Source organism: Diadema antillarum, unplaced genomic scaffold, assembly GCF_040938485.1.
Source record: "Diadema antillarum isolate AM-2024a unplaced genomic scaffold, OU_Dant_1.0 scf00000205, whole genome shotgun sequence".
In the NCBI taxonomy this organism is placed as follows: Eukaryota; Metazoa; Echinodermata; class Echinoidea; order Diadematoida; family Diadematidae; genus Diadema; species Diadema antillarum.
Genome location: NW_027271094.1, coordinates 1,558,103 through 1,569,015, shown reverse-complemented (window position 1 = coordinate 1,569,015; position 10,913 = coordinate 1,558,103). Strand labels below are relative to the sequence as shown.

Below are 10,913 nucleotides of genomic sequence, written 5' to 3'. Positions count from 1 at the left end.
AAAATTAAAGGGGGTGCTCCCTGGGTGTGCCCCCGCCTGGATCCACCACTGCTATATTATTGACACATAAAGACTGACAATATTATGAATTCAATTCTCTTTACTCTAGTAATAAGTACGACTGTTGGAAAGCCTCCCTATACACTTTATATTTTGAAATTAGCCTTGAGGCTTCATGGATATTTTGGAGGGGCAGATCCTGTAGCATATTCATTCTGTGAAGTATTCTCACGCACATCTGATATTGGATACACACTGTATTATCATCTCAAGCTTACGCCAACAAATACATTTATTTTATCAATGCAGATTCAAAGGTAGAACTCTGGATCATACAAAGGACATCACTACAGACATATTCTATCAGATAATTGTTGCTGTCCACTGTTCTGGATGGAGAAGTGACTGCTTACCATGGATTGACACATCTGTATTATACACATCGCAAAAACACTGAATAGCTTTCAGCGCTGTCATGAATGGTCTCTTCTGGAATGTAGGACATTGTATGCGGGACTTTCTTGTCCGTTACAGTGATAATTGACAAATATTGAATGAAAATGTAACATATGGAGAATGCACCATATGCAAACTGGCAATGCATTTTTATTTCTTTTTTGAAGTTGTAAAAAAATAAGAAATTCCTCTGCATAACTAAACAATGTTTAGAACGTTAAGCCTTTGACAGTCATTATAATTTTCACAAATCAGAACAACAACAAAAAAAAAAGTTATGTCATTACATATATATGTACATGAATCAAACCACGCCAAACTGGAGAAAGTTTGGTAAACAAATTAAAGAAAAGGGTAATGGGAATGGAAAAAAAACCCAACACAAATGCAAACTGGTGAATGCTATGGAGCACTGGAGCTGGAATCTGTATGGTATGCCAATCTGGATCCACTTTGGTAGAGTATTACAATAGAAAATGCAGTTTCTGTCAGAGCACAGAAATAAAATTGACAAATGCATTTGCACCGGCTTGTGGAAGGATAACATTCACAGAGCCTGTACATTCAATTCTTCACCTACCGATCGAAAATGGCTGCATACACACTTTGCAATGTATGAAATAAGGGGAAAATGTTGGAGACTCCATCCGTGCTATTCAAGTGTCCAGCGTGTAATAGATAAGGTCCAGTACTGTCTTCATCACCGTCATGGAAATGATACAGCAAACAAACGATAACAAGGACCTGCCAGCAGGGTTCCTGGTTTCTTTGCGATCCGATGTACAGAAATCAGGGCCATTCTACATCGTCGGTTTGAATGTTGCTGAGGCTTTCTTCAATCCCATCTTCCTGCAGAAATGGAAAAAAAAAAAAGAAATAAAGAGGAAAATCAGTCATATACCTAATGAATTACACAAACAGTGAGTTGGTTGTATAGGTCACTGAAAATGTGAGTGGTGGTCAAATCCCTGCAAGTGAACTTTGTGGGCATGCTATCATACTGTACCACCTAATTTCATTTGCAGACAGTATTTTGACGAGAACAGTTTGCAGCACATTGATTTCCAAATACTAGCAGCATAAGTAATAAGAAATAAATTATCTATTTGAGTTGTCTCCATACAGTTTTGTATAAAAGCAATTGAAAGCAATACTGTTCTTGCTATGTAGGTATGTAAGAAGCTAATCATTGATAGCAGAGTGGCATGGCAATGGAAAAATAAGCCAATCCAGCATTTTCACTTACACTTCTCTGGCAAAGATGTCTGCTGTCACTCGACCACTTTCTGCTCCTGTTGGATTTTCAGCAATGTTTTCACAGCCTAGAGTTGCCATTGCTGCAAGAAACATGTTGACAAATAATTAATAATGATAATAATAATAATAACAAGAATATTAATTGCATTCTTATGACACTTTATACGGGTGTTTCTAAGTGCATGGGTGCTATTCATGCAAAAGGACTTACAATGCAAAACCAAAATTACAGTCACAAAAGAACAAGAAGAAAAAACAATACAGATGATTCAGTGATACAATAATTAATAAGTGACTGTGTGATCCTCAAGAAAAAAAAGAATATAACTGATTTGAGGTGTTTTGGGGGCAGGTTTGGCAATACAACTTAAACTATTGAAAATAACAAAGAAAGGCAAAAGTACACTAAATACCAGCGACATTGATAAGGTTTCTCCAAGTTTACACTTGTTTATGAAAGCAGTATATTTCAACATTTCCAGAAAAAGATTTGAGGACCTACTCAAGTACAGTTGTGCACTGCTTAAAAGTCTAGTTGGATTAAGAAAAACCTTGTTCACAGTGGTTTCTTTTGAGGACGCAAGTGTCAACAAAAATCCATGACATTTCTACCTGTGACATTTTGCAACTGGATGGACATGTAGTTAAAATGCATCAGATAATAGGATAGGTTCATCATACATCGTGTATATTCATAATCAAACTTGCCTTCTCTGTATTGTTCAAGTGTGATGTGGCCTTTCTTAGTAGGATCCAGCATACCAAAGACTGACTCGATGTTTGTGTCATCAAATAGACATGGGTAGTTCATCTGAGTGGTTCGCCCCTCCTTCAACTTTTCAATGTAGTCAATCATAAATGCCTTGGGATTGTCTGTTAAATGAAAAACACACATATATGTAAACATACAACATATAGAGTCTACTACCATTGCATTACTTAGTGCGCATAGTATTACATCTATTTACTTTCATGGACGAACAAGTAGGTAGATCTCAAAGACTATAACAGCTAACTGTGTAAACCACTAAAAATAGGCGCCTAAACGAGGACCTACATTGTACCACCCCTCCACATCTTTAGAATTTAATAAATATTGGGCAAGAAATTTCATGCAATATTCAAACGGTATATTGGAGACCTCAGGGAGACTTCTACAAGTTCGAAAAGCACCTGTCATGTCAAACCTTTGACAATTGGGTAATGTGCCAGATACTATTGCTATTGTCAGTACTTGTAGGAGAGTTGATCGTATCACCGGAAGCTTTTTTTTTTTTTTTTATGGCTCTGAATTCCGTACTCAGAGGATGAAATTTCAGTAAAAAATAGCACCAGTTATTCACATAGACCTGAAAATTACGAATGCAGCAAAGTTAAGAAAATTATTCATTCCAATTTTGGGAAAATAGACCTCAAATACACCCCTCTCCAAAAAGTTGTCTTTATGCGCGGCCCGCGGTGTAAGATCGCATTATAATTCCGGACACGATTTTCGTAATGGAATAGGTCTAATCGACGTTTTTCGCACCTTATCCTTGCGCCAGAATCACAATTCATAGTATACCCATGAATCACCCTACACATTCTGATCGAGCGGATGACAAAGAAAAAAAATAGGCAAATGACGCTCAAATTTCCTTTTTTACGGTAAAATGTCTAACTTGAACATTTCGAACAGTTCTGGCTATAAAACCTTGTGAAAAATCGACAACTTCATCTAAATCTGTGGTAAAATGTGAATTTCTTCAAGTTTTTACATATCTATGTCATTTTTTTTTTTTGCGATTTCGGTCCATATTAAACGACGATGTTCTGTCTTCTGTGTGAGGCTAAATCTACGAAGTCTCACGCGTATTGTGTTGAATGTCACGTCATTAGTATGCAAAAAATGTGCGTGTCCGGAATTACCATGCTGTCCGGTAATACCATATCTAGTGTCATAGGCCTCGATTTCTAACGTTAGACCTCACGTTAGGCCTATTTCTACATGTAAATTCATTATGACATTAATGACATTATACATTTGTGATGCAATTCAGTAACACAACGCTTCTGTGATAGTCCAACATGCACAGTAGCATATGGGACTAAACAAAGCCCAGAATTCTGCAAGTTTGCATACATAGCTAATATAGTACCTGGTCTGTGAAAGACAAGCTGCCCCGTGATATTATGAAAAAGCTCCATAATCTTGTGATTTTGTAGGTATTCATTTGCTTCGATCTCTCGCGGTGCCGCCATACTTCTGGATAACGTCTTCTGATACAAGCACTTTCCTCGGTATTTTCCGGATCGTTGACACAGAAATAATTGTTTGTGTGAAAGACACCCGTCGTCAAGAGTAAATGCGTCACATGAGGGCGTTTTACAATTTGCATGCATACTGTGGCCTCAAGTCCTACCTTTCGGCGGGCCTCCCCTCCACCGAACTAAAGTGTTTTAGTTCGGTGGAGGGGAGGCCCACCGAAAGGCCCTCCCAGTGAGGTGGGAGTTTCCACCTCCTGGGCTCCTCCTGAATCCTCAGCGCTAAACTTGGGTGAGAAAAATCTCTTTGGGCCTCCTCAAAGAGATTTTTTCATTTTAATTTTACAAGCTCTTTGGGAAATGTGGGCCTCCTCGTGCTTTATAGTCTTTTATATCGATATCATTCTGATGTAGAGATACGAATGTAAAAGTTTTGATAGAAACTAACTAGTTAACTTACTTTTCACTAATGAGTGAAAAGAGACATGCGAGTCCTTGCAACAGAATCGGTTGCTCCTTTTGACTAATATTCGGCACTTATTTTTATGCAGTAATCAAATTGTTCTATTCAGAGACTGTGATTGTTCACGTATGGTAGACAAGCTTGTCATTTGGATTTTTATGGGGATTGAAAATGTGGAAGTTAAGGCAGGAGCTTTTCTGGGGGGGGGGGGTATGTTTAATCTGTAGGGTAAACGCGCGAAAGCGAACGAAAGAGAGAGGAGAGACAGAGCATGGAGCTACAAACGAATACAGAGCAACACCTGCCTTGTGAAGGGGATGGGGAGGGGGCGGGGTGATGGTAGTTAATAGGATCTTCCACGAGGAAGATTTTGCATTTATTGCTCATTTTGGGGAGCATATTTTGGACAAATAAAAAAGTTTTAAAAGTTTGTTAATCAGTTGCAAAAAAGAAATGAAACAAAACTATTAAAACCAAACCACATTGTAGATTCAACATTTGTTCAAGTGCAACCTGCTCGCAAGCGGGGGATGGGATGGGGTGGGATGGGGGGGGGGGGGGTTCGGTTGCACCCCTCAGATGATACCCCCCCCCATCATAAAAAAAAAGGTTGGAAACCTGAAGCCCCATCTCAACCGAAACTCTCCAACCCCGAATGACGATAATTATCTTGAACACTTTAGTATTTGGTCCTCTGCCTATCATTACTTCTCGACTCTTTCCATGACTGACAAAAGACTGGTGATTCATGGAAAGGAATACCAGTTGGGTGGAGTCGAGAAGGGGGTGTGGTGCGGTGGATAAGCCACCTATGGAGAATTCGTTTTCACTGTATTATAATCTACCTATTGACGCATACTAGTACTGTGCCACATAATTATCTGGATCTAGGTTGATTGAATGCTAATATCTCTTGCCTCGTTATATTAATGTGGTATACACTCAGCAAAAAAAGAAAAGAAAAAAGAAAGTGAACACTTTTTCGAGTTTTCTCTCAGAATTTTCGGCTAAATGTTAATGTATTGTATACCATAATTATTATGAAAGGTAATTCAATTAGCCATAAACTTGGTAAGTCAATAAAAAGGGAAACTTTACGCATGAGTGAAAACCTTTGTTTTTCTCTTCTAAGGCACAAAAATAAAAATTGCAAAAATGAACAAGTTATCATTCATGCGTAGTCCTATAAATGCTCTTCTATGTAACAATAAGAACAAAAGACAGATTTAACACACACACAACAAAAAATGAATTCAGTTGCAAAAATATACCTATGATACCTATGATATCTTTAAAGATCAATAAAGGTTAAAAATAATGGAGGAAAATGAAGAATTTTTTGTCAAATCCAAATTCAAATGAAACGAGACAAGAAGTAGTATTAACAAAAATGGTAGGATTTTGGATTGATTTCTCAATTAGGAAAATTGTAAATTATATTTGGTTCTTGAATTTGTCTCATGATGGATTCTGAAATTACTAAATTGAGTGAATGAAAGAAAAATATTCTGTTCATTCAATCATCTTTCTGTCCCTACTCCCTACACTGTATGTCATTTAAGGTTTGAGTTGACAGATCCCCCCATAAGTTTCCCACTTTGATTTTGATTTTGTTTAAGGTAATAAAGAGATAAAGAGAACAAAAACGTATTTTTGCTATTTCTTTCATATCTCTCATTATGTTAACTGGTCTTTTGTTATCAATGTTATCAAGGGAATTTGCAAATGAAAGACAATAGGCCTATATGTCAATTTTTGCAATTTTTACTTTTGTGCCTTGGAGGACAAAAACAAATGTGTTCACTTATGCATAAATTTTCCCTTTATACTGACCTATAGGTTAGCTTATAACTATAATACATTGATTTTCATTTTAAAAAAATCTTCTATTACAATTATGAACTCGAAAAAGTGTTTACTTTCTTTTTTTGCTGAGTGTAACGGTGTACCGGTATTACCCTTGGTGGATCATGGAGGCAGTGGCGTATCTAGGGGGGGGCAAGGGGGGCTCGTGCCCCGGGCGCCACTCCTTGGGGGCGCAAAAAACGAAAAAAAAAGAAAGGAGAAGAAAAAAGAGGAAAAAAAACGAAGAAGAAGAAAAAAAAAGAAAAAAGAAAAGAAGAAGAAGAAGAAAATGAAAAAGAAAAACAAACTCGCCCGGAAAGAGGGGGGGGGGAGGGAGAATGGTGGGGGGGGGGGCAGAAAACCAAATCAAACAAGATAAAAACAAGACATGATGATGACACGGACAAAATGACAATGTTTATTGTGTTCACACAAGAATTTCATGTTCTGTCAGCTGAAATACAAAAATTTTCGGTTCGCTCACTGCGCTCGCTCGCCAAAATTTATATAAAGAAAGAAGGTAAGAACAAAACATGATGATGACGCGGATAAAATGACAATATCTATTGTGTTCACACATGTCATTTTATATTTGGCAGGCAAAATGTTTCACGGAGCAGCGACTGCAATTTCTTTCGTTCTGAAGCGATCGCCAATTGTGGATCAAAACAAAGGCGCCAACGGTTTCGAACATAGGGGGAGGGGGGCGCAAAAAAAAAATCAAGCAGGATAAGAACAAAACGTAATGATAACGCGGAAATATACAAATTTCGGCTCACTCGCTCGTACAATTTAGAGTATTCTTTTCAAGTCCACAGTTTGTTGGTATAAATCGTTATCTATAAGGCCGTCACTCTATCTTGAGTAGAATTGTAAGATTTAATAGGCAAAAAATGACAACAATTCCATGTTTTGTAAGCTAAAACACAAAATTTTTCGGCTCGCTCGCTGCGCTCGCTCGCCAAAATTTATCAAAGAAAGAAGGTAAGAACAAAACGTGATGATGACGCGGATAAAATGACAATGTCTACTGTGTTCACACATGTCATTGTATATTTAGCAGGAAAAATGTTGTAAGGAGCAGCGGCTGCAATTTCATTCATTCTGAAGCGATCGCCGATTGGATCAAAAGGACGCCAACGGTTATGAACATGGGGGGGTTGAGGCAAAAAAAAACAAATAAAAAAAGATAAGAAAAAAAAAACGTAATGATGACGCGGAAATACACAAATTTTGGCTCACTCGCTCGTACTAATTTAAAGTATTAGTCCTCAGTTTGTTGGTATAAATCGTCTTCTGTAAGGTCGTCACTATATCTTGAGCAGAATTGTAAGATTTAATAAGCAAAAAATGACAACAATTCCATGTTTTGCAAGCTGAAATACAAAAAATGTTCGGCTCACTCGCTGCGCTCGCTCGCCAAATTTATCAAAAAGAGAAAAAGAGAGATAAGAACAAAACGTGATGATGACGTGGAAATATACAAATTTCGGTGCACTCGCGCGTACTAATTTGGAGTATTTTTTAAACCCTCAGTTTGTTGGTATAAATCGTTATCTGTAAGGCCGTCAGTATATCTTGATTAGAATTCTAAGATTTGATAAGCAAAAAATGACAAGAATTCCATGTCTTGTACGCTGAAATACAAAAATTTTCCGCTCGCTCGCTGCGCTCGCTCGCCGAAATTTATCAAAATTCATTACATTCAAATCACCCCTCAAAAGACCCCTTTTAAGTGCTTGAAAAAGCATATGGACTTTGTCTGAAGTCCCTACCGGGATGGGGTTGGGGTCGAACACTTTTTCAGAAATTAGGGGCGCAATTTTCGCGCTTGCCCCGGGCGCCGTTTTCCCTAGATACGCCACTGCATGGAGGCATTTCGCTCAGAGTGCTTTGATAAAGGCGAACGTGAGGTGGAACCACCGAACTCCAAACTCGAAACTCAAAACTCGAGTTCGGTGCGGTGGGTGGAACGTGGGTGTGGAAGCCACTGAGGTCAGTGAGTGGTGGAAGCTCGACCACGTGCTACGTGCGATACTGTGCAATATCAATGCAGATGGTGTTTACGTACACAAAAACCTACCACCATTCCACGGCCACTGCACTGCACACTGCACTGCTAGCATTAGAAGCCTGGAAAGCGCCCGTACCACCAAGGTAAACACAGCTACAGAGAGCTCCAGGAACAGGGATCATCACTACTGCTATACTGTCAACAGTGCCCTTCTTTCTTGCTAGCCCAACCAAGAACTTGACTTTCCTGAGTTTTAGAGCGAGGTCTGGTAGATTACCCTTCATTCTGCATCTTTCAAGGGGCTGGTTGAGAGTTAACCGCAGCAGCGACCCCAATTGTACGTACAGCGCCCCGCGCCGCGCCGGGGCGGGGTTAGTTGAGTTTGGTTGAGAGTTAACTACGACCAGCAGCCCCATACGCATAGCGAAATGCGTATGGGGCTGCTGGTCGCAGTTACTAGTAGTTGAGAGTGTACTGTAGAATGTGTGGATAAATCTTTGACTATCAAATACTAGACTCTTAACTGTAAACTGCGACCAGCCCCAACGCGACGTATTTAAACTGTATAAGGAGCGCTCCGGGGTTAAACTATCGTATCACAGATCACAAAGTGTAATGGATAGTCATAGACAATACCCTGGTAGTATACATTATAATTCATATTCTAGACCTAGAACTAGTCCTAATAAGTACTAGTACTAGTACTAGTAGGCACCGTCCTAGATCTAACGGTAGACCTCTACCTTAGTACAAGTACTAGATCCAGTAGTTCTATTGTATTGTATGACTAGACTAGTAACGTAGTATAATGACTTATATTTCGGATTGGATATATCACACACTTGACCACGTTGACTTGGGTTTGTTAATTGTACTTAGGTCTAGTAGAGTCTAGTACGAGTAGTACTAGAACTAAGTAGTTGTAACAGTTAGTGTAGGCGACAGTCAGACAATTGTAACATTTAGATGTAAGAAAGATAGAGTTTAAATGTGTGGACAAATGCCAAAGCTCTTATTCGGGCCTCGGGCGGGGTGCAGTGGAGTAGAAAAAACAGTACAAGATACGGTTGGCTTGGCCTTGGCTGTCCAGGACATGGCTCCCATGCCATGGGCCATGGCCCAGACCAGGGCAGGGCAATTGCCAGGGGATATGCACGCTGTATCCTAGGAGCTTATGTGAGTTTACTCGTACTATTAAATACGTCTGTGATTGCATTTTATAAGCTTTGAGTTTTGTGATAAAACTGGGAGAGAAGATCGTTTTTAATTTTACCAATGGCCAACATACCTAGACCTAGTAGTAGTAACCTACCTACATGTATTGATACCTAGCTGCGACCAGCCCGAACGCGAAGTGTTCAGGCTGCGGGATGTGGGATTCGGGATCTTGTACGAGGTATTATCGCCCCTAAATTCCAACTTAAGCACTACAATCGGTTCATTTGAATACATACCGATGTGTAGTTCAATTGTTGACAACACTCACCTGGGAACATTTGGTTCGAGGACCCTCAGGGATGCCAAGTTCAAAAAATTTTTATGAGTGAGATTTTCATGACTCGGTATCTCGGCGCGCGAATGTGCGTGCGATCGAGGGTGTGGGAGGGTTTTTCCCCCCTGTGGCCTCCCATCTTAGGGAGCTTTTTCTATTTTGAGCTCTTAATAGTGCGATCAGGTCCACACTTCAGTGATTATTTTTTACTTATTTTGAAAGACAAAAGGGAAATATACCTTCAATTGCAACTATCACTTTAATCTTTTGAGCTACGCTCATTATTATAGGCCCAAGTTGCAGACTTTATCCTATGCGTGAGAAAAATGGGTGTCATGCGTGAGATCGTGAAATGGCCCCTAAATTCTTGAGTCTCACGCAGAATGCGTGAGACTTGGTAGCTCTGGACCCTAGTAGACCCTTTCTGTCCAAATTGATGACTTTAAGTGATTCGGTCAAGAGGAATCTGGGGGAATGAAAACTGCTCCGTTCGACAGATTTGAAACCTGTGCACATGTGCGAGACGGAGTGCAGTATATCCTTTTGACAAGGCCTTAATTCTCGCTGTTGACAAGGTCCATTATTCAAGCATTCAAAATCACAGCTACAGTGGCTTTTGCTTTTGTTGGTCCCGTCCCTTGGCCCGGAATCTACATGTACAGTATGTTGTACATGTACCAAAATGTTAAAGCTTTGTACAGAGTCCATGCTTTACATAAGCTATCATGGCGGTTTACAGTCCAGTGTTCATCTCACAGAACTCTACACATAGAGAGTAGTGTAGAGTTCTGTGGTTCATCTTGTCCTGTGTAGTGTTGGTGTAGCTGGGTTGAATGGAAGATTAATAGAATTTATCACACTTGCTCTGTAATGTCAATGACATCAGTGTGTTTTTATGTCAGTGTGGTATGTCTACAGTACAGGGACTGTGAAATGTTTTGTTTTTTTTTTTTCATAGTGTGTGTGCATGGGGGTGGGGGGGGGGGGGAGTGTCAATGTTGTGCTAGTAGTATAGTAGTCAGGGCAAGGATCAATGTCCCCCTCCCCTCGGTTCCACAGTCCCCTGCAGTAGGATACAACTTGCATACAAGTAGATAACTGTACGGTAATTAGAACTGATCTCTCACTCTTTCATCAGGTCG

At 39.6% G+C, this 10,913-nt stretch overlaps 1 protein-coding gene across 1 annotated transcript; it reads right to left on the bottom strand.

The window, feature by feature from the left end:
• Positions 1–1,103: 1,103 nt before the first annotated feature.
• Positions 1,104–3,954, bottom strand: LOC139724009 (EF-hand calcium-binding domain-containing protein 10-like). Its single transcript, XM_071635207.1, has 4 exons — positions 3,852–3,954; positions 2,422–2,586; positions 1,703–1,793; positions 1,104–1,305 (listed from the first exon to the last, which is right to left on the bottom strand). Exons 1-4 carry the CDS (start codon positions 3,952–3,954, stop codon positions 1,257–1,259), a joined length of 408 nt encoding a protein of 135 aa, XP_071491308.1. The 3' UTR covers positions 1,104–1,256.
• Between the last annotated feature and the right edge of the window lie 6,959 nt (positions 3,955–10,913).

Coding starts and splice junctions, on each gene's coding strand:
- LOC139724009 (XM_071635207.1), bottom strand. CDS start 3,954: ATGGCGGCACCGCGAGAGATCGAAGCAAATGAATACCTACAAAATCAC. Junction 2,587..3,851: donor GCTTGTCTTTCACAGACCAG/GTACTATATTAG, acceptor TTCATTTAACAG/ACAATCCCAAGGCATTTATG. Junction 1,306..1,702: donor GACATCTTTGCCAGAGAAGT/GTAAGTGAAAAT, acceptor CCATTTCTGCAG/GAAGATGGGATTGAAGAAAG.